Source organism: Nothobranchius furzeri, chromosome 14, assembly GCF_043380555.1.
Source record: "Nothobranchius furzeri strain GRZ-AD chromosome 14, NfurGRZ-RIMD1, whole genome shotgun sequence".
NCBI lineage: Eukaryota > Metazoa > Chordata > Actinopteri > Cyprinodontiformes > Nothobranchiidae > Nothobranchius > Nothobranchius furzeri.
Window position 1 is genome coordinate 58558992 of NC_091754.1, and position 26927 is coordinate 58585918.

General features: G+C 41.5%; 1 protein-coding gene across 2 annotated transcripts; it reads right to left on the reverse strand.

Moving 5' to 3' along the window:
* Nucleotides 1–1800: 1800 nt before the first annotated feature.
* Nucleotides 1801–26868, reverse strand: LOC107396893 (gastrula zinc finger protein XlCGF57.1). Of its 2 annotated transcripts, XM_070544250.1 has the most exons (4): nucleotides 26774–26868; nucleotides 23651–23774; nucleotides 19638–20905; nucleotides 1801–5262 (listed from the first exon to the last, which is right to left on the reverse strand). In XM_070544250.1, the coding sequence occupies exons 2-4, from the start codon at nucleotides 23673–23675 to the stop codon at nucleotides 4480–4482; spliced, it is 2076 nt and encodes a 691-aa protein (XP_070400351.1). In that variant the 5' UTR covers nucleotides 23676–23774; nucleotides 26774–26868; the 3' UTR covers nucleotides 1801–4479. The 2 variants fall into 2 exon arrangements, with proteins under 2 accessions (XP_070400351.1, XP_054591128.1); XM_054735153.2 differs by lacking the exons at nucleotides 19638–20905; nucleotides 23651–23774; nucleotides 26774–26868 and adding exons at nucleotides 12091–12210; nucleotides 12513–12622 and having other exon boundaries at nucleotides 1801–5810.
* Nucleotides 26869–26927: the final 59 nt, after the last annotated feature.

Sequence of the window (26927 nt, forward strand, 5' to 3'; positions counted from 1 at the left end):
GAAAGCTCCCAGCCATCCAGGTTTTGATAAGAGTCTAAGCAGGTGTGTAACAGCTGCGGCTTAGACATCTCATGGGGCTTGAAGGAGATGTACAGTTGGATGTCATCTGCATAAAGATGGTAGGAGATTCCTTTGAAGGAGCTCAGGATGTGCTGAAGAGGAAGCAGATTGAGGAGGAAGAGCAGATGCCCCAGCACAGAACCTTGTGGGACACCAAGGGTAAGAGAGGTGCCTTTTCACCCTGTACACCTCAGACTTCCAGTACAAACCAGAGACCTGTCATCTACAGAAATACTTAGATGACTCTGCAGTTGTCGGGTGTATCAGAGATGGACAGGAAGCTGAGTACAGAGAGCTGGTGGAGCGCTTTGTGGCATGGTGTGGAAACAATCATCTGACCTTGAACGTGAACAAAACAAAGGAGATGATTTTAGACTTCAGAAGAAACAGGGTGGAGTCAAACACTGTTTCCATCATGGGAGAAGAAGTGGAGGTGGTTGAGGAATACAAATACCTTGGAGTTCACCTGGACAACAGACTGGACTGGAGAAAGAACAGCAAAGCCGTTTACAAGAAGGGACACAGCAGACTGCACTTCTTGAGGACGCTTAGGTCCTTCAATGTCTGTAGCAAGATGCAGCAGATCTTCTACAAGTCTTTTGTTGAGAGTGTAATCTCTTCAGCCATCGTCTGTTGCGGTAGTAGCATCAGAAGCAGGGACCTGAAAAGGCTCAACAGCCTAATAAGCCTAATAATAAAAAAGGCTGGTTCTGTTCTGGGGACGACTGTGGAACCACTGGAAGAGATAATGCAACGGATTCTCCAGAGAATCAAGAGAATTATGGACAACCCTGAGCATTCTCTTCACAAGACTGTCCGACAACGGAAGAGTGTCTTCAGTCAGAGGCTTCTTCAGTTTCACTGCAACACTGACCGCTACTGGAGATCCTTCCTGCCAACAGCCATTGTAATATACAACTCTTTGATGACTTGATTATTATTATTATTCTGAGCTACTACAGCAATCAATTTCCGTCTGGGATTAATAAAGTATTTTTGAATTTGAATTGAATTGAATTAGATTGGGTGTCATCCATGTTTTGCAGCAGAGGGAGAACAGCTGTTGGTTCTCATTGTGACTCTGAAGGTCTCAAAATGAGCTCCTTAGCAGATTTCCTGAACGGCTTCTGAATAAACCAAATGCCATTTAGTCCAATCAGCATACACACCAGGTGTGACACGAATCCAGCTGTGGAGCTCTAGAAAGTTTCTGCATTAAGTATTTTTCCAGACAAGGTTAGCAAATTGTCGTTGAGTCAAAGAAATGACATGAGCCAGACAGGAAGGGAGATGTGCTTTAGCCGGCTAGAGCCAGTATATTGGAAACGTGGCAAGGAGGAGTAACGAGGGCCCAGTTGGGATTTGATCCCCAGGCTCCCGGGTGAGAGTCATGCGAGCTAACCAGTCAGCCAAAGGGAACGTCTCTGTGGCCAAGTAGCCAGGGCGCACGAATTGGGATACAGTGACGGGATGCTTACCCTGTCACATAAAGTAAAACCCATGTTGCATTGTTTTTTCACTTTTCATACGTCGCCAGGCAGCTCCCGACGTGCTTTTGTTGGTGTTGTGCAAGTCCAGACGTGGAATGGATTAGGGTTACCTGATCATCCACTAATCCACCTGAGAGCCAACAGAGGTAGTCACCGAGCTGAGTAGGTGAGTGTGCAGTGGGAGACAGCAGGTGTAGTGTTGTGGGAATTTATTAGAGACTTATCACACAATAAAAAAAATAGCCCTGGATTAAATCAAAAATGTTTTTAATCTTATTGCAATGAGAAGAAACAAACCATGAAGCATAAAGACCCCTGCTACACACCTGGTAGCAACGTCATGGTTAATCAGAAGTGAAACAGATTTCTCAGAGAAACTAAAAATAGAAAACTAAAATATCAGGTATCTCCAACAAGCTGTAACAGCTGAATTTATCTAAAAGGACAGTAGAGCACACTCATAACACATTCATGATGAATTACACTAACAGTTCAGAATGTTTCATTGCACAGAAAATGAAATGCACATAACCCTTCTAATAAGACCATCATGTCCCGTGGAGGATCTTTTTTGACGCCAATGTTACATTTCTCACATCGCATTACTTGATTGTGTGGCAAGAAGTGGTGTATTTAGCCTACAATTCAATTGTTTTGCACATCTGGAGGATTTAGCGAAGCAGATGCATCATTCTTGATGTGTGGTTGATTAGATCAAGCCTCCCACGGGCCGAACAAAGTTTTATTGGAATTTCCAACGCGAAGGTATAGCAAAATACTAAAGATTTGATTGTGGGTGACCGGAACTCTCCATAGAAAGCCTTGATTCCTGCATCAACGGACAGTTTGTGAGGCTCATTTTGTTCATAGTTAGTCCTTCTATTGCTCACTGAACTGGAACCACTCTGAACCCTGTCATTTATTCTCTAACCCTAACCCTAATCTAAACACACAATTCCATCTCTTCCACTTTTACAGCTACTTCAGAATTTATTTTCTTTGTTTATGTGAATATAAACCGACTGCAGTCAGTAAATTACCCTCTATGTCCATGACACACTTACAGGTAAATATCTATAAAAACAGTCTTCACGTAAACAATCGGAATTCTCCAGGAATTGAAAACCCAACAGAATACAAATAGAAAATAAAACTAAATACCTTCAAAAGGAAATCAAAGAAGAGATTTTGAGAGAAAATCTAGATCAACAGTTTACAAATCAGTACAGTACACCATGAGATTATCACTAAGCATCATTTTTTTTCCTATTTTATAATTTGTGGTAGGGCTGGGCAACAAATGGAACATTTATTGTTATAGAAATTTCTGACTTTTATCGTGATAATTTTTGCCATGTCAATAAATTTGATAATAACAAAATGAAGAGGTGTGTGTAGGTTGGCAACGCTCATGTCCCTTTAAGAAGCTGTACCGCCTTGAGTTGTGTAAAAATGTGACTCAATGTAATACATGTGACAGCCCCATCTAGTGGACAACTTTTGTTTCTGCACTTACCTGTAGTTATCCTTATCAAGGTGAAATCCTCAATATATTGTGATATTGATTTTAGGCCATATCGCCCAGCTCTAATTTGTGGGGAAAAAAGATAATCTGAGTTATTTCCATTGGCTAAAATAAAACACCTAAATGTGATAGGAAAACTTCATTTTTATTTTCACAATTATTAGTCTAGTTTGTACATGTATGTTTGGGCGACGGTGGCAGAGGAGTGTCCGCCCCGTAATCGGATGGTTGCAGGCTTGATCCCCGCTCAGTCTGTCCCTGTTATTGTTGGGTGAATGGCTGATTGTGTTGTAAAGTGCCTTGGGTGGGGTGGTTCTACAACTCTAGAAGGCACCATTTCAAATACAAGCCATCTTCCCCATGGCAACCTTTAATTAGAAAGGTTACAGAATCTTGCACTAGCTCACCTCAGTTTTATAATCCACAAAACACTGGAGCCTCGAAATGATTTCACCCTTGAGGCACCCTTGGTCAGAAACTTATTTTATCCACAGAGGGACATGGGACTCCAGGCTGTCAGTCAACTTTAAGCAGAGAAAATTATCGGAAAATCCCTCTTTCTGTCAAGGTACCACGTCCTAGTAGGATTGACAGCCCTCACTGCTTTTGCAACAAAATCACTTTCTAAATGCCAGCTATAACTCTCCTACTGTCCTAATGGGCGTGACCCCGCGAGGAAAGTTGACCATTGAGCAGGGTTGATGATTTATCCCTTGGGTCCACGTGGCAGGGGTGAGGAGTGAGGACCACCTCACCCCTGCTACGAGGACCTCAAGGGATAAACCATCAATCCTGCTCAATGGTCAACTTTCCTCGCGGGGTCACCCATAAAGACAATGGAGGGTTAAGCACTAATCAGGCATTGGTTAATACTAACACACTGTGTAAATTTGTGGGACGAGTGAAAATGAATGGAAATGTGGGAGTATCCTGCAAAAGGAGGAACATCTGGTTACCCTAGCTAGGGTCCAATCCTGGAACCACTGGCTAAAAAACTGAAGAGATCTGTAGTTATATTTATACAACTCAAAAAGTACAAACTATTGGTAAAAGACCACTACTTCTATACTACAAAAACAGTTTAACAGCTAAGTATATATGTCGTGCTTAACTCTCTCTGTTGCAACACTCCAAATGTGAAATTTAAGGACCACAGCTCAGGCTGCAGAACATCACTGTAAAATAATGAGCCATGCATACAATGAGGCACCGCCTATATATGAAAACAGGGATTTACAAACATAAACAGCTTGGGAGCCAGGATATGTGGTATGCAGGCCAGAAAGAAGTGCCCTGTGAACTGGATGCAGCCCTGATCTGCTACCAGGCGCCAGGGAAAAAAATACTGACATAGGATGTGAAAACTACAAGGGTCTCTTCTTGATACTCTTGTAGTAAAATGAGTTATTTGTTTGCCTTGTGGACTAACGCGTGACTGTTTAAATGCTCCTTTCGGCTAAATCTTTGTTCACAGAGCTCACAAGCAAATGGTTTATCTCCAGTGTGGACACTCATGTGTCTGCTTAAATTTGTCTTTCTGCTAAATTGTTGTCCACAGCGCTCACAGGAAAAAGGTTTCTGTCCTGTGTGGACTCTCATGTGTCTGTTTAGATGTGTCTTTCGGCTAAATTTTTGTCCACAGAGCTCACAAGTAAAAGGTTTCTGTCCTGTGTGGATTTTCATGTGGCTGTTTAAAGTTGTCTTTTGGCTGAATTTATGTCCACAGTGCTCACAGGCAAAAGGTTTCTTTCCTGAGTGGACGGTCATGTGACTATTTAAACTTGTCTTTTGGCTAAACTTTTGTCCACAAAGCTCACAAGTAAAAGGCTTCTGTCCAGTATGGACTGTCATATGAATGTTTAAAGTTATCTTTTGGTTAAATCTTTGTCCACAGGTCTCACAGACAAATGGCTTTTGTCCTGTGTGGACTCTGGTGTGTCTGTTTAAATTAGTCTTTCTGCCAAATCTTTTTCCACAAAACTCACAAGCAAAAGGCTTCTGTCCTGTGTGCACTGTCATGTGACTGCTTAATGATGTCTTTCGGCTAAATCTTTGTCCACAGGTCTCACAAGCAAAAGGCTTCTGTCCTGTGTGGATTCTCATGTGAATGTTCAAACTCGTCTTTCGGCTAAATCTTTGTCCACAGGTCTCACAAGCAAAAGGCTTCTGTCCTGTGTGGACAGTCCTGTGATTGTTTAAACTAGAGATTTTACTAAATTTCTTCTCACAGTCATCACAACTAAACGACTTTTTTTCTTTCTGGACTTTCTTGCACGAGTCTACGTGTTGTTTCACTCGAGCACATTTCTTATTAACCAAACTGCCTGAAGACCTTATTGTTGTATGACCTTTCACTCTCAAATGTTTCCGCAGAGACTGCTTGTGGAGAAATTGTTTACCACATTCTGTGCAGCTAAATGATTTGTGGACAGTCTCAACATCTGACTCAGAAGACCTGCTCTCATTCAGCTCATTGCATCTGTCTCCAGTTTTAGGAACACCGTCTGAACCTGCAGAGTCTAGATTCACATCTTCATCCTCTTCATCATCCTCACTTTTAATAGTAACTACAGTGAATGGAAACCTGGAGGCACCAGTCTCCTTCTCTTCCTCCAGACTGGTCCAGAGTTCATCTTGTTCCTGCTTTATGTGGAGGTGTTCTGGGTCCTGCTGGTCCAGAGCAGAACTCTGTTCTTCCGGATCTTCTTCTTTAACCAGCATCAAAAGTTGAATATCTGTAAGAAACACAGAAAAACATGATATGAATTACCAACCACTGTCACTTTATTTTCAGACATAGTGACTTTTTCCATGAGATGAAAATACATTTTTTAAAAATATAGGTTTCGTAGAAATAATTAGTTATTTTCCAAATTGTTGAGAACCTGAAACATTGATTCAAAACGGCTGTATCGTACATTTTTACAAAATCCAGATGCACAGTAGGCACAGTATATGATACAATATTACTGTAGTTGCTATTGAGATGTCATTTATTTCCTAAATATGCTATTTTTAGAGCCATTCTTTCAACTGGGAAATAAGACACTTGGATCTGATGAAATCCCACATTCACCTAGTATGTGAATTCCACCCATTTCATAATGTAATCCAACAAAGCAGATTGCTCAACATGCCAGCCATAGTGAACTGTCTACTGGGAGCTCCTGGACTGGGACATTTCTTGGTGGCCTGGCTGCTGAACTATCCCCCCCCCCCCCCCCCCCCCGGCTTTTATTAACATGTTTTCAGTGAACAAAAACACATCCCTGTTATATCAACATTTCTTCAAGTATACAGAGAGAATGGAAAGTTTTCAGACCCACCATTGATTTTTCACTCGGTTATTTTGCAGCAATTTGCTAAAATGATTTTTTTTCCTCATTAATGTACACACAGCACCCCATAGACACAAAAACAGACAAACTGAATATTGAGAGAATGATGAATGCGGACAAGTACAGGGATATCCTGGACAAGAACCTTCTCCAGAGAGCTCAGGACCTCAGACTGGGCCGAAGGTTTACCTTCCACCATGACAATGACCCTAAGCACACAGCTAAAATAACAAAGGAGTGGCTTCATGGCAACTCTGTGACTGTTCTTGAATGGCCCAGCCAGAGCTCTGACTTAAACCCAACTGAGCATCTCTGGAGAGACCTAAAAATGGCCGTCCACCACTGTTCACCATCCAACCTGACAGAACTGGAGAGGATCTGCAAGGAGGAATGGCAGAAGATCCCAAATCCAGGTGTAAGAAACTTGTTGCATCTTTACCATGAAGACTCACGGCTGCATTAGCTCAAAAGGTGCTTCTACTAAATACTGAGCAAAGGGTCTGAAAACTTAGGATTAGGATCATGTGATATTTCAGTTTTCTTTTTTAATAATTCTGCATTAATCTCAAATTATGCATTTTTCTGTTAATGAGGCACTGTCTGTACATGAATGAGGAAAAAAATCAATTTAATTTATTTTAGCAAATGGCTGCAATATAACAAAGAGTAAAAAACGGACAGAAGTCTGAATATTTTCTATACCCAGTGGTTGTTAACCTATTTAGGTCTCCTGATATTATGGAATCAACAGATAAATGGAAAAAGAAAAACAGGAGAACCACATCATAGCAGCAAGTGTCTATGATCGAACAGCTCCTAAATTAAGGTGTCAAATTTCCTTGCATCCCTTGTTCGGTGTCACACAATGTCCGTCTTTCCCTTTTCGTTACAACGATATCTTCTTTTAGTCTGAGTATGAAGGTAATTTGTTCCATCGTTTAGATTTCTCTGATATTCAGCCACTGCTGTACGGAGGAGGCAGATTTCTGGAAACCTGGTTCCAGGGTTGATTTAAGAGTATCTTCATCGAATAAATGTCTTCATGTAAAACATATGTAATGAGAAAATATAATACATTGATTAAAGAGATAAACTGTTATGCATTGAACACTCCAATCAGCATAGGAATTACTATGTTATTTGAGAAAAGGTACACATTTTTATTTATGCCATCATCACTGCACATGGTTTTATTATGATCAGTTGTCTTTAGAAATTCCATCCATCCATCTTCATCCGCTTATCCGGAGTCGGGTTGCGGGGCCAGTAGCCTAAGGCGAGAGGCCCAGACTTCCCTCTCCCCAGCTACTTGGGCCAGCTCCTCCGGGGGAATCCCAAGGCGTTCCCTGGCCAGGTGAGAGACATAGTCCCTCCACCGTGTCCTGGGTCTACCTTTAGGTCTCCTCCCAGTTGGACGTGCCCGGAAAACCTCACCAGGGAGGCGTCCAGGAGGCATCCTGACCAGATGCCCGAGCCACCTCAACTGGCTCCTCTCGATGTGGAGGAGCAGCGGGTCTACTCCGAGTCCCTCCCGAATGACCGAGCATCTCACCCTATCTCTAAGGGAGAGCCCAGCCACTCTTCGGAGAAAACTCATTTCGGCCGCTTGTATCCGTGATCTCGTTCTTTCGGTCACTACCCAAAGCTCGTGACCATAGGTGAGGGTAGGAACATAGATCGACCGGTAAATTGAGAGCTTCGCCTTCTGACTCCTCTCTCTCTTCACCACGACAGACCGGTACAACACCCGCATCACTGCAGACGCAGCACCAATCCGCCTATCGATCTCACGCTCCAGTTTTCCCTCACTCATGAACAAGACCCCAAGATACTTAAACTCCTTCACTTGGGGCAGGACCTCATCCCTGACCCGGAGAAGGCTTTCTACCCTTTCCTGAATCAAGACCATGGTCTCAGATTTAGAGGAGCTGATTCTCATCCCAGCTGCTTCACACTCGGCTGTGAACCGCTCCAGCGAAAGCTGAAGATCACGTTCTGATGAAGCCAACAGGACCACATCATCTGCAAAAAGCAGAGACCTGATCCTCAGGTCACCAAAACGGATGCCCTCCGCACCTTGGCTGCACCTGGAAATCCTGTCCATAAAGGTTATGAACAGAATCTGTGACAATGGGCAGCCTTGGCAGAGTCCAACTCTCACTGGGAACGAGCCCGACTTACTGCCGGCAATGCGGACCAAGCTCTGACACCGGTCATACAGGGACCTAACAGCCCGTATCAGAGAGCCTGGTACCCCATACTCCCGGAGTACCCCCCACAGGGCCCCCCGAGGGACGCGGTCAAACGCCTTCTCCAAATCCACGAAACACATGTAGATTGGTTGGGCTAAGTCCCATGCACCCTCCAGGTCTTTAAAAATTATTTTAAAAAATTACATCTGCAAACTTAACATGCTTTTGAAATACAGCACTAATGTATTTATGCCTTAGTATGTTTATGTACATATTCCTTAAAAAATACAGTTTAGACCTAAAATAGTCAAAAACAATAAGAGCAATTTCTACACATTGATTCTGATCAATTTGATGTTATGAAATCTGACTTTATCTTGTATGTTTGCACCATTCCACCAAAGCAAACTCCTATTACTGCGAGACTCTCACTTCCATGGCATAAAATATGATTGTGATTTCAGTGTGTCCAAACGTTTGACTGGTAATTAGGGATGCACCGATGGATCGGCATTTGATCCCAATCGGCCGATAGCGCCCCTATCGGTTTTGATCGGAGTTTTCAAAATTGATCAAAGCAGACCGATCAGGTAGGGTGGTCACGGTAACCGGTGTAGCGGTAAACCCCGGTAAAAAAAAGTTGACAATAATAATAACCATCTTGTTTTAAAAAAAACTATATTATCTCGGTGGGTTTGCCGTGGCTGTGGTGTAGGAGCGGTGACCCTTACCAGCCACCGTATCATCTGCTGAAGTTGCCGGCGGCACATGCGCACTTTGTTGTTTACAACCTAAACTTTCTTGACGCTAAAGCTGAAACAATGGCCAAAGGAGGAGACGGCAGCACTCAGAAGGACATTTTTTATCCCTCAAAGAAAACAAAGTGGGAAGTACGGGCATCTTTTGGATATCTGAAGAATGCCGAGGGACAGCTGATAGAAGACGGCTATCCTGTTTGCAACACGTGCAGAAAAAGAGTCTGTGAAAGGCAGCAACGCTTCAAATCTCATGACACATCTGCGTGACCATCACCCACAACTCTACAGTCAACACAAGGCAAGCTAACGTTAGCGCTTTAGCTAAAATGCGTGATTCGAGGATTTGGGTTGAGGGAGAATGCAACGAGTCACTATATAAAGCAGCCGCAGCGCCGCTACCTGCATATAAACCGTGTCGCGGACACCGCCATGTTGAAATGACGCTATGCATTACGGGGCTCCCAGGGGCAGATAAGAGTTGGTCTCTCTCCGAGAATAATTATGAATTTAACAATGATTACTGCCTGATGACATTTTCCCACATCTGCAAAGCTCACTGGAAGGACACAAACCGAGGACGATATTTTCCTGATATAGAGCTCCGGGAGTTGACGTCACTTCTCCCGGCATGCAACAGTTCAAATCGAAACGGCGCCATATTGGCATGCAGAAGCCGGCAGCTGGACTATTTGTTATTGTCAGAAAACTCAATCAAACGAGAAATATGGTAGATTCCTGTTGTGCCCCAGGATGCAGAACAGACGCGGACGACATAAGGAATGAGCCATCTACAGGATTCCCCAAGATCCGGAGCGCCGCAAACGTTGGATCATTGTAATAAAACGCGCTAGTGACCGGGCTAAAATGAAGCTGTGGGACCCCGAGAGTAAAGGTTTTCGCTTATGCAGCGACCACTTCATATCAGGTACTTAAACCAACGTTTCCTCAACTGTGTATGGTATTTATTTTAAATGCTTTTATTAAGATGCTTAGTGGGCTTCCTAAACTTATTTTGGCGTGGCTTTTTCTGTCTTATTACTCATAGCAACAAGTAAACATCACGTAAAACGTTGCCTCGTGAGTTCTGCGTGCTGCCGTTTCCGTGTTTTATGATGACAGCAATTAACCGGCTAAGCTGTATTTAATTTATAAGCAATGGTTGATCAATTGTCAGATCACACATAAAAAGCACTTTGGATTGCGATTATCTGTCTCACCGAGACTACTTACGTGTAAATCTGTTATTTGTCCGTCCATCCATCCATTTTCATCCGCGTATCCGGAGTCGGGTTGCGGGGGCAGTAGCGTGACTTCCCTCTCCCCAGCCGCCGGAGCCAGCTCCTCCGGGTAAATCCCAAGGGGTTCCCCGGTCAGGTCCGGTGTTGTGCCGGTAAGAAATCCGCTCCGACAGCTTCTGGCGTCGGAGCGGGCAGTAGAGTCGAGAGTCCCAGACCTCTCCCCAGCTCCTCCGGCCGGGGGAATCCCAAGGGGTTCCCCGGTCAGGTCCGGTGTTGTGCCGATAAGAAGTCCGCTCCGACAGCTTCTGGCGTTTTTAAAAAGTATCCCAGGGGCACGGTAAGGGTCGGAGACGTTTAGTCTATTTAATTTCTGACTATATAAAACGATTTCTTCTGTTTTAAAGTGTGAAGTAAACTCCGACGAAGTAAAATCCAAGCGGATCCCGTTCATGTTCATGGTTACATCCGTGTTTGTTTACCTTTTTTGCATGCCAAAATGGCGTCCACTAACTGAGTCACGTGGGGTCCGGAGCTCTATAGGGTTTATTACTCAAGTAAGGGTAAAAAAGTATCTGATTAGAAGGCTACTTGAGTACTGAGTACCATCTGGTCTAATATTTTTTAAATGATGACATCAAACAGACAAAAAATAAGAAGTTATGGGCAAATATTGGTATTTTAAAGACTAAAGGGAAAAAATGTAAACAAATAAACAACATAATTACAAAATAACACATTTTAGGCAAAATTTAGACATAAACTGAGGACAACATTTCCTGACACACAGGGTTTATTTAATTGTGTGAAAATGTAGCACGTTTAAAAAAAATACTGCGATAATACCGAAAACCGTGGTAATTTTGGTCACCATAACCGTGAGGTACAATTTTCACACCGTGACAACCCTAATACAGACCATTTTAGATTAGGTTACATTTCCGTTATCCCCAGATTATGTAGTTTGTAGCACTCATTATAATGTTGTAGAAAATTTCTGGCCAATCCACGTGATCGGTATCGGTGATCAGCATTCTTTGATATCGGTATCGGTGATCGGCAGCAAAAAACCTGATCGGTGCATCCCTAGTTTTAAGATCAGAAACATTTCTCCAAATTAAAAAAGCAGAAGTCGGCAACTCTCTGAATGAAGGGTGTCCAGATCCAGAAGGCACTTCCTTTCTGGGAAGTTCTCCCACAGACAACTCTTTGTGCACCAGTTGTTCTGCTGCACTGACCTTCTAGGGTTCTATAACCCCCCAAGGCACTTTACAACTCAACCAGTCCTTCACCCACACTTAACTGATATATTTCAGGCATGATTTCTGTACACTTCTTAAAAGTAACCTTCCCAACACTGGCTGAGAAATACTGGAGGAAAACTTTCCACTCACGTTCACACACACACACACACACACACACACACACACACACACACACACACACACACACACACACACACACACACACACACACAGTTGTGTAGCAGTACCTGTATCCGTGCTATCCAGATCCATATTGACCAGATGATCAGGTGAAGAACACACGACGAATCAAGCACAGCTGACTGATAGCTGATGATCCTGAAGTGGTTGTATTGGGTCGTGGTCAGCTGCAACAGAAACAAAGCAGCCGAGCTGATTACGATGCTGCTTCAGAATAAGGCGCGATATTTAAGATCCACCGGTTTTGTTCCGATTAGCTGAGGACAGATCCAGTCTGAAAAACAGAACTTTTGATCACTGACTCCACAGAGTCGAGCTAACGGTGCATGGCGCAAAACCCCACCGCTGAACGGAGTGAATGAACCAAACCGCGGTGACAAACAGCACATCTAGGTTAAAACCTACACTCAAGGTCTAAATGTGCCCCAACCTCAGAATAACACGCAGAGCTGCACTTTGTTACACTCACATCATCTGTACGAGCAATAATCCAACCAGAAACACAAAGCAGGCCCTTTCTCAACCAACGCGACGCAGAATGAGAACGGCGCATGCGCCGTGCTGTCGTCAGAAAAAGGCGATCTCTTAAAATAACAGTACTATTTATTTATTTATTTTTTTATTTTTTTTATTTATTTATTTTTAGGATATTGGTTCGTTAACAATACAGTCAAGATACACAATTGACTCAATGTCCACTATGAGGTACATGGGAACAGTATAAACATAACAAAAACATAGCAACTAATTCAACGCCAGGGGTTACTGCATACAAATTATGAAACATATGAGAATGATGATCGAAACAGGAAACAATACGAGACATGCAACAGAGTATGAATTATGGAAAGATTTGAAATTTCGAGCAGAGACTTAGTGTCTTAATGGCTTTGTTATTGTTCGAGGTGGAGATTGTTTTCAAATAAAGCTTAAGCTCTTTTTTCAAGACACAAAAGGAAGGTCTTATTTTTAACACTTTACATTTATGGATGTAAAACTTGGTCAGCAATATGATAAGATTAGATATGAACAGTTCATTTTCCAAATCCCTCTGATAGTCTAGAAATCCAAACAGAACATTGTGAAAATGTAATACAGAGGTCTCATGGATATGGTCCAATATAAATGACCCGCACTTGTGTAGCACCTCTCAGAGTAAGGACTCCAAAGCGCTTTACACTACAGTGTATCATTCATCCATTCACACACTGATGGTGATGAGCTACAATGTAGCCACAGCTGCCCTGGGGCGCACTGACGGGGGCGAGGCTGCCGAGCACAGGCACCACCGGTCCCTCCGACCACCACCAGCAGGCACGGTGGGTTAAGTGTCTTGCCCAAGGACACAACAGCAGAATTCTCTGTCCGGAGCCGGGATCGAACCTGCAACCTTATATTGCCCCTCAATATAAATCTACAGACGCCTTGCCATAGTTTCCGAGTGTGTTCACAAGTCCAGAACAAGTGGTTGATAGTTTCTGGGTGCTCCTTGCAGAAAGTACAGGATACATCAAAGTCCTTAATGAATCTCCTCAGGAATGTTTTAACAGGATAATAGCGATTAAGGAGTTTGATTGTGACTTCTTTGACTTTGTTTGTAAGCAAGTATCTGTCAGGAAGAGTCCATACTTTTTCCCACGACACATCTTGAACAAGTGAATTCCATTTAGGGAGAACATGTGGTACAGAAACACAGTCAGCTAGAAAGAGGGAGCGAATCTGCTTATTTGGCCGTAATCTCGATAGAAAACAAAGTTTCCCTATAAATGTGTCACTTGGATCAGGCAAAGGGGTCATGTTAGATGGTGGGGTGGTATAACTTTTGAAAAGCATAATAACACCAGATGGAATAGCGTCGAAAACAATAGCAAATTCTTTAGTGGTTACAGGAGTTTTATAATGAGAAAGAAATTCTTGATAAGTAAATACATTTCCTTCCTTTATTAAAGAGCTGATTGATCTTTATAATGCCATTCCTAAACCAATTGTCAAAGAATAAGGATTTCCTTTTGTAACAGACATCTTTATTGTTCCATATAAGGTAATTATTAGGAGAAAAGTTTTGCTTATAAATTAGAGACCAAGCCAATAACATTTGTTTATGAAAATTTGAGAGAGAAACAGGTATACGTTCAATATTGTAGCTGCACATTAAGAGAAATTTTGGTCCACCCAGCTTAGAAAAGATTTGATGGGAAATGATATTCCACATAGACATAGGGTCTTTTAAATAATATTTTAATCCAATTAATTTTGAATGTGTTGTTTAAAATATTAAAATAAAAAAAATTGAGTCCACCATTTTTGTAATTATTCATTAGTACTGATTTTTTAATATAATGAGTTTTGTTCTTCCAAATAAATTTATAAAGCATCTGATCAATTTCTTTTGTAACTGTTTTATTAACGTCCAAAGAAATGGCAGCATATGCAAGTCTGGAGATTCCTTCCGCCTTAGCGAGTAGTATTCTACCTTTTAATGAAAGGTCCCTTTGGAGCCACTGGTTAAATTTTTTTTTTGGTTCTTTCTAATAATTCAATTCAATTCAAGTTTATTTATATAGCGCCAAATCACGACAAGAGTCGTCTCAAGGCACTTCACATAATAAACATTCCAATTCACAGTTCATTAAGCCAATCAGAAATAATTTTTCCTATATAAGGAACCCAGCAAATTGCATCAAGTCACTGACGAGTGTCAGTGACTATACAGCAATCCTCATACTAAGCAAGCATGCAGCGACAGTGGAGAGGAAAACTCCCTTTTAACAGGAAGAAACCTCCAGAGGATCCTGGCTCAGTATAAGCAGCCATCCTCCACGACTCACTGGGGCTAATATTGGGGTGAAGTTCAGGTCACCTCTGTCTTTTTGTTTTTTTTGTTACAACTATTCCTAGGTACGTCACTTCTTCTTTAACTGGAATATTGCAGATGGAGGGTAGCTCACAGTTCTTGACTGCCATTAGTTCGCATTTATTTATATTTAGAGAAAGGCCCGAAGCTTTGGAAAAAACCTGAATAACATCAAGAGCGAGGGAGATTTGAGATGAGTCACGTAAGAAAAGGGTTGTGTCATCAGCCAGTTGACTAATAATGACTTCTCTATCTGCAATCGATATGCCTTTTAGGTCGCTCATTTTGATATGAGAGGCCAATAATTGAGTGGCCAGGATAAATAAAATATGACTGATGGGACATCCCTGACGTATCCCACGATTTAATTGAAACCTAGGAGATGTGCCATTCTTTAGTTTAATTGAACTGTTCCCCTTAGCGTATAAGGTTTTAATTGCTCTGCTAAAAAAATCCCCAAATCCAAATTTCTCTAGTGTTTTGAAGATAAAATAGTGTTTGATGGAGTCAAATGCCTTGTAAAAGTCCAAAAAGAGGATAAAACTTTCATTGGAATTTAGTTCAGGGTAATCTATTATGTCAAGTACGAGTCGAATGTTGTTAGAAATGTGCCTGTTCCTCAAAAACCCAGACTGCGTCTCATCTATTATCTAACACGTTTTTTAGGCGCTTAGCAAATATAATAGCTAAAATTTTATAGTCGTTATTGAGGAGACTAATTGGCCGCCAACTGTCAATAAGTGAGATATCCTTCTTAGGTTTAGGGATCAGGGTTATGAGGCCCTGTGTTAGAGTTGGAGGGAGAAAACCTTTGGAAATCCTCTCATTAAAGATCTCTAACAAAAACGGAGCTAGCTCTTCAGAGAAGGATACGTAAAATTCAGAAGTGAGTCCATCCACCCCAGGAGATTTGTTGTTCTTTAAACTTTTAATTGACTCTAGTATTTCTTTTAAGGTGATTGGACTATTGCAGAACATTTGATCCGCCGTACTAATTGGAGCAATATTCGTTAAAGAGTCCAAAAAACAGCCAGCACTGTCATTACAATAACGAGAGCTATATAGCTCCTTATAAAAATTGGAACAGAAGTGTGCCATTCGATTAGCATCGTCACACAATACATTGTCTATTTTTAGTTGATGAATGGTATTATTTTTGGATTGGGATTTTTCTAGCCTAAAAAAGTATGCTGAATTCTGCTCTCCTTCTTCCAGCCATTGCTTCCTGGACCTTACAAAAGCCCCTACAGCTCTAGATTGATAGAGTTTATCCAGTTTATTTTGAAATTCCAATAGAGTTTCTTGTTCTTCAGGGGATAACTTATCTGGACAAATAGATGACATCTGTGTTATTTTAGAAATCACCTTTTCTTCTTCATAACGTTTGCATTTTGCTAGCTCACTGCAGTATTTTCTTAAAAATTTTCCAGCTTCAGACTTTAGAAGTTCCCATTTACTCCCATATACTTTTTCAGCCTGGGCCTCATTCCAAAAAGCTTGTATTAATTCCTTAACCTTGGTTTTTACTATGTCACGACACAAGATGAAGCTGTTGAGTTTCCAGTATGCATTATGTTGGCGTGTGGTGGAAGAATAACAGTACTATTGATTTTTCCCGTCAGTTTGAGCATTATTCACCAAGATACAACAACGAAAAAAAGCACACGAATATGACGTAATTGTCAAAAAAATAATAATTATAAAATAATAAATAAATAAATTACTAAAAAGAATTTAGAAAAACACAATGTTACAGCAACAAAGAACTTAAAAGGCTTTTGAAAACAAATCAAATCTTTATTTTTTTGTGACTTTTGTGTTTACTGTTCCTTCCTTAAAGGCACATCATGTGTTATTTCTCCTTGTTTACTATCAAATTCTATGCATCCCTTTCACAAACTTGTCCGTTTTCATTAATATTTCCCACCAGCGTTGATTCTAAATACTCCTATTTGTCGTGTATGTTGATGTAGGGTGCCGAATGAGAACACTTTGCTGCCGAGTTCAACTCCTTTATTTAGCTTCCAACATGCTAACTCCCTGGTTGTTTTCTCCTCCCGCTCTCTTGCTCCCCCGCCTGGCCACACCTTGTATTACTCCATTACGCCACACTATTAGCTTGAAATTTTACATTTATATATTAACGTGTGGTTGACCATCCATGTGCCATATGGAAATACCACGGCTGTTTAGAGACATATGAGATAAAATAATCCACATTTTGCTCCTTGAGCAGTGAGTTTACTCCGATCCCCTCCCGGATGACCGAGCTTCTCATCCTGAGGGAGAGCCCAACCACCCTGCAGAGAAAACTCATTTCTGCAGCTTGCATCTGCGAACTCATTCTTTTGGTCACTACCCAAAGCTCATGACCATAGGTGAGGGTTGAAATGTAAATCGACCGGTAGATTGAGAGCTTCGCCTTCTGGCTCAGCGCTCTCTTCACCACAACAGTTCAGTACAACAGAGACATAGCACCAATCCGCCATCTTTCCCTCACTCATGAACAAGACGCTGAGATACTTATGGCATGACTGTGCCAATGCTTTTAAATTGTTATGGGAAGGTTGGGAACAAAGGTTATTTAGGGTCATGTTAATCTGTAAAGCACTTTGAGTAGCACTCCTTGTAGGAAAAGCCCTTGCAATGGAAATGAAGAGTATTACAATTTAATTAATGACCAGAGATATTAATGATCCATACCTGGCATGGACCCCATCTCTGGACCAGGGCTTTTAAAATCAGAAGAGAGTCCTTTTTATTACAGGGAAATTTAATACACTTTGCATGAACTGAGAGACAAGAGAATAGAGAGAGACCTCCAACGTTTAAGCGAAATTTATTATCTAAATTATTTTAAACAGTTTACAGGACTAACTCTCTAGTGATGGATGCGAAGGAAAGACTGTGGGGTGGAGTGTGTGTTGGTGCGATGTCAGTTCAGAACCTCCGTTCTGGAGAAGCGAGTCTGAGTGGGAGATGTTGTTTTGCTCCTAACTGATCACCGATTGAACCCTGGTCAGAAAACACATGAGATGCTATCTGTGCCGTTCTACTTTACCCGTCAGGGAGACTCCGGTACAGATCAGGCTGCCAGGTCCACGACCTTCCTACGGTACTGGAGCCGACGAAGCAGCGTCCTCAGCACGACAAACCAGTCTTGGATCGTCTCCAGGTAAAAACGGCAGGTGTTTCACAGCGTCAAAAGGGACCTCCCTTTGGGTCAGCGAGTTCAGCTTTTATTCTGAAGGAACCGTTGTTTTGTTGATAACGACAGGATTTTCCCAGCTTGGCAGTTCTCAGCTTAAAAGTAAAAAGTACAGATGGCCGATCCGTACTCCACTTAGCAATGATGAACATCAGAGGATTTTGAGAGCTGGCTGAATACTGAACTCAAAATGGCGTTGTTCTGACATTAATCTTTGATGTTTTCGATTCTGGACGGATCACAGCTGACAGATTAAATAAACACCAGAGAGACTCTGCCACGCTTCAGATGTGAAGGTTCTGATTGGATTTTGCGACCGGAATGTGTCATGATTGTTTATCTTGTGAATCAGCTGACTAGTGGCTACATCATTTCCTCATTAAACATTAATCATAACATTGTGATTTCACAGATCAGTCACGTAGTTATTATTGACTAACAATTGTTTTGATTAGCTTTATTAAAATAGAGTTCTTTGATTAATTAAAAGAAAAGAGTTCATTCTTCGTTCTTCTGTCTTCACTGCTGGAATGTAAACATTAGATGTGAATGCATGACCTTGGGCTGTTTCATGCACTCTGGCACTGTCAAACAGAACAGCTGTTAGAGGGGAGAAATGGTTCCTTTATCACCTTACACCCTTTATAAAGTCTGATTTGATAATCAGCGCAGTTGTGAGTAATTGATTATTCTTGGCAACACCACGCTATGCAAAACTCTCTCTGCTGCAAAACTCTAAAAGGGGAACCTAAAGACTGCAGCTTATTGTTTAACAATGCGCGTTGCATATTATATTGCTTTGCCTCTCAATGGAAATTGGGATTTAGTGAAAATCTTACAGCTTGGGATCTACAATATGAGGCTCACACACCAGAAAGAGGTGGCATGTGGGCCGGAGGTGGCCTTGATCTAGGGTAAAAAAACTGTTACCAGGTATACAAGTGACACCTAGGATATAATAACTAGAAGGGTTCTTTTATTCAGCAACAACGCACGACCTCAAGTGTGATATTGCTTTTATACAAGTTCTACTTGCTCATTTTTTATTTTTATGAGAACAATAAGCAACAACATATTATGATTTGTTCATTTATTTAATCATTTATCAGGCTCCGCCAACACAAATAGTCCCAACACGAAACAGACTCAGACAAGGCTGTTGCTAGGCAACACAAACATTTTCTACAATAACGGTTAGAACGCCTGTGCACAGCGGAGTGATACTGTTTGTAAACAGTCCCAGTGCTGTTATAGTCCAATATCAGCACTCTTGGAAAGTCTCTTGACCAATCAAATCACTCGGTCGGAACTGTTGTATAATCTGCTATATCTTTGAGTTCTTTGTGTCCTGTGTGAACTCTGATGTGTCTGTTTAAATTTGTTTTTCGGCTAAATCTTTGTCCACAGAACTCACAAGCAAAAGGTTTCTGTCCTGTGTGGACGGTCATGTGACTATTTAAATTTGTCTTACGACTAAATTGTTGTCCACAGAGTTCACAAGCAAAAGGCTTCTGTCCTCTGTGGACTTTCATGTGTTTGTTCAAAGCTGTCTTCTGACAAAATATTTGTCCACATAGCTCACAGGAGAAAGGTTTGTGTCCTGTGTGGACGCTCATATGTTTGTTTAATATTCTCTTCTGACTAAATCTTTGTCCACAAAGCTCACAGGCAAACGGTTTGTGTCCTGTGTGGACTCTAATATGCGTCTTTAAATATGTCTTTTGACTAAATCCTTTTCCGCAGAGCTCACAGGTGAAAGGCTTCTGTCCTGTGTGGAATCTCATGTGTCTGCTTAAACTTGTCTTATGACTAAATCTTTGTGTGCAGAGTTCACAAGCAAAGGGTTTCTGTCCTGTGTGGATTCTCATGTGACTGTTTAAATGTGGCTTTTGGCTAAATCTTTGTCCACAAAGCTCACAGGAAAAAGGCTTCTCTCCTGTGTGGACCGTCATGTGTCGGTTTAAAGTTGTCTTATCACTAAATCTTTGTTCACAGAGCTCACAAGCAAAAGGTTTATGTCCTGTGTGGATTCTATTGTGTCTGTTTAAATGTGTCTTTCGACTAAATCTTTGTCCACATTGCTCACATGCAAAAAGTTTCTGTCCTGTGTGGATTCTCATGTGTTGATTTAAAGTTGATTTTCTATTAAACAATTTTCCACATTCCTCACAACTAAATGATTTTAGTTCTACCTGGATGTTCCTGCGTGAGTCTTCATGTTGATTCACGCCAACTGAATGACTCGTCACTCTGGCATGTTTCTGGAGTGACCACATATTGAGAAATTGTTTACCACACTCAGGACAATCAAATGATTTGTTGACACTCTCAACATCTGACTCAGCAGAGCTGCTCTCATTCCAGTCATCGTCTCCATCTCCAGTTTCAAGCCCAGAGTTTGATAGATCAGAGCCTAAATTCACATGATCATCCTCTTCAGCATCACCACTAACTTCAGTCTCTGAAGAATCAGACGCCCATTCATGAGGGTTCAGATGTGTGTTCCTGTTAGTTTCTGCTCCTCCACCAGTTTCTGCTGAGCTGCTGGTTGGAACATCTCTGTCTTCTGTTTGCCGCTGATGAAGCTGAGAGTACACAGGTTTCTCTTCATCATCCTCACTCTTTATAGAAAATGCAGTGTATGGAAACCAGGGAGCATCAATCTCCTCCTTCAAATGGAGCTGCATATCCTCCAGACTTGTCCACAGTACCTCCTGTTCCTTCTTTATGTGGAGGTGCTCTGGGTCCTGCTGGTCCACATCAGGAGCCTCTTCTTTAACCAGCACGATTTGTTGAACATCTGCAGAAAACACCAAAACACACAATGTGAATTACTGGCCGTTCTAACTTTACATAAAAATATAACACTTGTATTAAAGGGCAGAAATGAGCTAATTTGATTCGTAATGTTATAGCAGATATCATTTCTGTCTCAGGCTAACCAGTAAGTGGAATACAGTAATTTCTAGGGATGCTCAATATTGGCTTTGTAACCAATATTGTCTAACTCTTCATTTGCAATTCCCATATAAACCAAAAGCGATACATGCAGCCCCCCCCCCCCCCCCCCCAAACACACACACACACAATAAAAAAGGAGAAAAACAATCATTTTTTAGGTTGCTAACATCACATGTTGCCTTTCATGAATGCTTTAAACATTATCCGAGCAAAATTGCAACTACTTCAATTTGTACATGTACAGTAGGGAATACAGTCGGTAGTGTCGTCTCTCCCTTGCCCTGCCTCCAACATGCCTCCATCTAAAAGGCTAGGTTATCCAGAGTTATCTCTGTAGTTATGCTGCTATAGGCTTAGACTGCTGAAGGACACACTGACCACTTTCCACACTCTACTACTTTCTTCTACAGTCTGCTCTTTAACTGTATTTCAGCTGTTAACTTTATTTTTTCTCTAAGTTTTTCTCCCCAGAAGAAGTTACAATGGTGTTCTGCTGAGCTGTGGTGGCCTCATGGAGGGGGCCATCGGCTCGAACACTGCTGCTAGCCACTTAAACATTCTCCTTCTCCTGATAATAACGTTTTACTTTACTGACATGGAATGTGCTACTACTAGTTTACCCGTTGAGTTAATTATAGATTCATTAAGATAAAGACAATGATGTTTATCTCTTACCAAATATAAAATTTACTAAAAAACGTTATCTTAAACAGTTTATTTAGCTGCTGGAGCAGATTAAAACGATGATGCCTCACACTTAGATCGTTGTCGCTGGTTTCATCTTCACCCAATCACCCGTCGCATTTAGTAAAGTGAAGCCAAGCTTTAGAGCGCGTTCATGTTCTTCTAGTCGGAGTTCCGAGGAGAAAGCGAACGCACCATTAGTGAAACGGAAGCTAACAAATCAAGCTAACGTTATCTTAAACATTTTATTTACCTACCGGAGCAGATTAAGATGAGGATGTCTCACTTAGATCGTTGTCGCTGGTTTCATCATCACCCAGTTACCCATCACATTTAGTGAAGTGGACCCAAGCTTTAGCCTTCGTTTTTCTACCACGCTGTTGCGCATGCGCAGCTGTCTAGGCAAGTTCTCGTTATGAAGGACGGGTACCGAAACGAGGCACCGTTTCAAATAAAGTGAATCGGTGCTCGGTCGGTACTGTAGAATTCGGTCGGTACCTTAAAAAGTACCGAATTCGGTACCCATCCCTACCTCTGATGGCTACTTCCAGCAGGATAATGCACCATGTCATAAAACTCCAATCATTTCAAATTGGTTTCTTGAACATGACAATGTTCATGACACTGTACTACAGCGGCCCCCACAGTCACCAGATCTCAACCCGATAGGGCAGGGGTGCCCAATCCTGGTCCTCGAGGGCCAGTCTCCAGCATGTTTTAGTTTTAACTCCGCTTCAACACACCTGATTTCAATCAGCAGGTGATTAACAGGCGTCTGCAGAGCCTGATGAGATGCTGCACAGGTGATTCAACCAGTTAATCAAGTGAGTTGGAGCAGAAAAACCACAAAACCTGCTGGATACCGGCCCTCCAGGACCAGGATTGGGCACCCCTGCGATAGAGCATCTTTGGGATGTGGTGGAACGGGAGCTTCGTGCCCTGGATGTGCATCCCACACATCTCCATCAACTGCAGGGTTTCCCCCAACGCTTTATAAGCCCACCCGCCAGACTAAGCGTCATGCCCCGCCCCCCCTCCCCGACCCTACCATGTCCGCTAACACGAACGACGCTGCGAAACTAGAGCCATCCATCAGCTGATACTGGCGAGAAACAGCAGCAGAACGTGTGCAACCACCCCCACCCCCGCTCTCACAGAGGAGCGCTGCGGGACGAAACCCTGAACTGCAAGATGCCATCCTATCAATACGGGCCACCATTTCTAAAGAATGCTTTCAGCACCTTGTTGAATCAACGCCACGTAGAATTAAGGTAGTTCTGAAGGTGAAAGGGGGTCAAACACCGTATTAGTATGGTGTTCCTAATAATCCTTTAGGTGAGTGTATATGAAACAGCATCGCTGCAGTACTTTTATTTAGAAATTTACCGGGGATTTTACACTGAAACTGTGTGCGATTTCCCATCTAGCCCTATGTTAAATGCGGAAATTGATGCATCCCAGAAGCGGCTCGCGGCAAAAATAGAACCCGATCGGCGTGCTGCTTCTGGGACGCACCCAGAAATCGCCGTGCCGCTGCTGGTTTGAAACAGTCCATAGACTGAAGCACTGACGTTACGCTGCCGCTACGCACTGCTGATGCTTTCAGTGTATAACCAGGTTCCACAGTTTACTAATCCCCTCATGCTGTTTATTTATCACAAGCCAAAATGGGGCTTGGGAGTATTTCTCATGAGAAAATGATAATATCATACGGTAAAAAGCTGCAAAAAGTGGATTTTCCATGATGAAGCCCCTTTAAATATTCAGACTTGAAATTTGTTGTTCAAGCAAGCTACATTGTAAAAGAAAAAAAATGTAAGGTCTGTGCACGCACACACACACACACACGTTCATACAAACACAAACAGACAAACGCACACACACACTAGCGTAGCAGTACCTTTATTCATGCTGCCCAGGTCCATATGGAACAGACGTGTGGTTCACGTGAAGAACACACGATGAATCAGTCACAGCTGATCGATGATCCTGAAGTATTTTTTTAAGTCATGTTTGGCTAACACCTGCAATAGCGACAGATCAGGAGAGGTGATTAGGAACGCAGAAGAAGTCATAAGATTAACGGTGTGGTTCTAATCAGATGAGGACATATCCAGCCGTTGCATCACAAAATGAGACTTCCTTTACAATAGATGCTACAGATGTTCCATCCATTTGCTGGTGCCTATCTCCAGCGGGCAATCAGGCGGGTGCACCCTGAACAGAGAGCCAGTCCATCGCAGGGCTGCTACAGATGTTATTTGAGCATTTACGTTTATCTAGGAGTCATTTTCTCACAATCAGACATCTAAATGATGGGTGTTTTTTATTTAGTACTACCACATTAGAAGATGTTATTCAGCTGTGTTGCACTTTATTCTTCCATCAAGTCCAGATTACACGAAGCAAACACACATTTTTTTGTAATATCTTGTAATCCAGGAAAGAGACTAATCCTTTCAGGAATCAACGTTTCTGTTTGACACCTGCCCAGTAGGATTACAGTCCAGAACGGATAAAAAGAAAAGAAATGGGACTCCTTTGGAGCATTTAGATGGATGTGGGCACCGGAGGATTTAAGGATGCCATGGTTAAAATGCAAGGTATGATAACTTCGTAATACTGTAACACTTAAGCACCAAATAGAAGGACATCTTGTTCTTTATTAAAGTAGTCCAACAAACAGCAGGGTCAACGCTGCATTGCTCCCTCCAACTCCCATAAACTCTAAACATGTAATTACATAACACTTTACCGATTATTACAATGTTTAGGAATATTTTCAAATGTTTTCCTGTGCCGCTTGATCATTCCTAATATTTGATGATGGCTAATAATTTTCCAATTATTTGGTAATGCTTCCTTTTACAGTCCCCTAATTAATAAGTACTTACATGGTAATTACATAGTAAGTTAAAGTGTAATATTGTTTCAGAGTTCTTAAACAGTTATTTTCATGTAACTCAGGTTCAAATCTAGTTTTTATTTTTCTTAATTCCCAGTTTATACAGCTTTACACAATTATTGCACTTTATTACAATCATACACTTTAATTAAACAATAATAAACTAACTACGTAATTACTATGTAAGTACTTAGTAATTAGGGAACTGTAAAAGATGCATTACCAATTATTTTTACAATCAGTTTTGTGGGTTTAATACATTGTTCTAAGAAGAGAGACTGTCCAATTTCCAACTGTACTGCACCACATACAGTATTTTGATTAAACTGCATGAGCAGAAAAACTTTCTCATTTTCCAAATACAACTACCCGTTGTGACTCATACATCGAATGAATAATTTGTCCTCCAGATAGCTTTTCCATGTTTCTTATGCAACATTGCTCATTTTCATTTGCAGTTCAAATCAAACTCGTTCATTTAACACACCAGGACTGATTTTGAGTAATGTGGTCACATAACATAGAAGTAATGTGGTCACATAACATAGAAGTAATGTGGTCACATAACATAGAAGTAATGTGGTCACATAACATAGAAGCTACACACTTGTTATTAAAATATGAGATTCTATAAATATGTTAAAACTGTTGAGTCTCATTGATTTAGTTTACTAACACAACTAGATATAGATTTTGAGTCATGTGGTCAAATGATCTTGGAACTATTGTGGGTGCGTGCGTGTGAGTTTTCTATTGACTAGAAATTTGTTGATGGTCCCTAAAGGCCGGGGACACACCGGCCGCCGAAGCGCCGGGAGGCCAGCATCCTGTGATGGGACTAATAACATCAAGAGATAATAAATAAAGTAATATTTAGGTAAATTTAACCCTTTACAGGTGACCATGACCTTGTAATCAATTTTTGGCAAGGGAAATGATCTTTTTTTGTGTGCCATTTTTGGGGTGTTTATGATGATACACAGTAGACAGTATGAGTACAGTAACATCAACAGATAATACATAACACCCTTTTTGGTCAATTTTAGCCTCCGTGAAAATCTGAGCGATTCAATCACTATTTTGCAAGTAAAATGCCAATTTAGTTGTCTACAATTAAATCATCAATAAAAAATTGAAAGATATTTTGAGGCGTTTCTTATAGGTAAACAGGAGCCGTATAGTCACTATTTGGCAAGTGACAATCTTAATTTTACGTGCTGAAGTGCTTTAATCTTGTTACTTTTAAATAGAGCAAAGTATTGTATAGATAGTAACCTACACAGTGTCATTAAAGCCAAAGCTTGGTCAGTTTAAAACTATTTTTCAAGTAAAAATGTGCCCCAAACTAGCTAACTGTGGCTCCATGTCAAATGGACTAAAGAAAGGAAGGGGAAAAAAATCAAATCGCTGGAGAATTGTTTATTTATACAACGTTTGACTTTACATTCCATACAGGGCGCCATTTTACATTGTTTATTTATTTTTTAGTATCAAGGCTGTAACATAAAGAAAGCCAGTTCTTACCACAAACCACCTTTCAATCGCAAATATTGCAAAAAGGATTAATATATCCTCATTGTGAACGTTTAAGACAAATAGCAACACTTAAAACAACTTCCGAACTGGACAAAACTAATATCCGCGTTAAACATCTGTTTAAGTACCGGAAGAGGTTATCTCTGCTTTCTGAATGTCCATATTGCTAGATATGCCGAGTTTTAAGGCGAAATCCTGGGGAATTTCGTCTAGAAATGCAATTACCCTAACCGTGCGCGATCCCGCGGTGGCTAATCCGTTTTTGGCAGCCAGTCGCTTTTGGGCACAACACCGGTGTGTCCCCGGTCCCCGGCGTAAGCCGACCACTGTTTTCAGGAAAGAGTGCGCGGAGCAGAGCTAACGCCAGTCTTTGTGACAGCTCACCGTATGAAAACCCATCGCTGACCGTAAACCACGGAGTGACTGCCCGTCGAATATCCAACACAGACCTAAAATCACCCCGGTGAAAATAACAACACGTCTAGTAAACACGACCCCGCTCTAGGATCAGCAAACATCAGTTCAAAGTGAGACTTTCTGAGTCCCAACCTCAGAATAAAAACTGCATATTACAGAACTCACATCGTCTGTACACAAAAAATAAAAAAGGAACTTAAATCCAACCAGAAAAAAGTACCAGACCTTCCTTCCTCGCAGCGATGTGCAGAATGAGAAACACGCATGCGCGGAGCTGTCGTCAGAAAAAGGCGTTCTCTTAAAGTGACAGTACTATTTA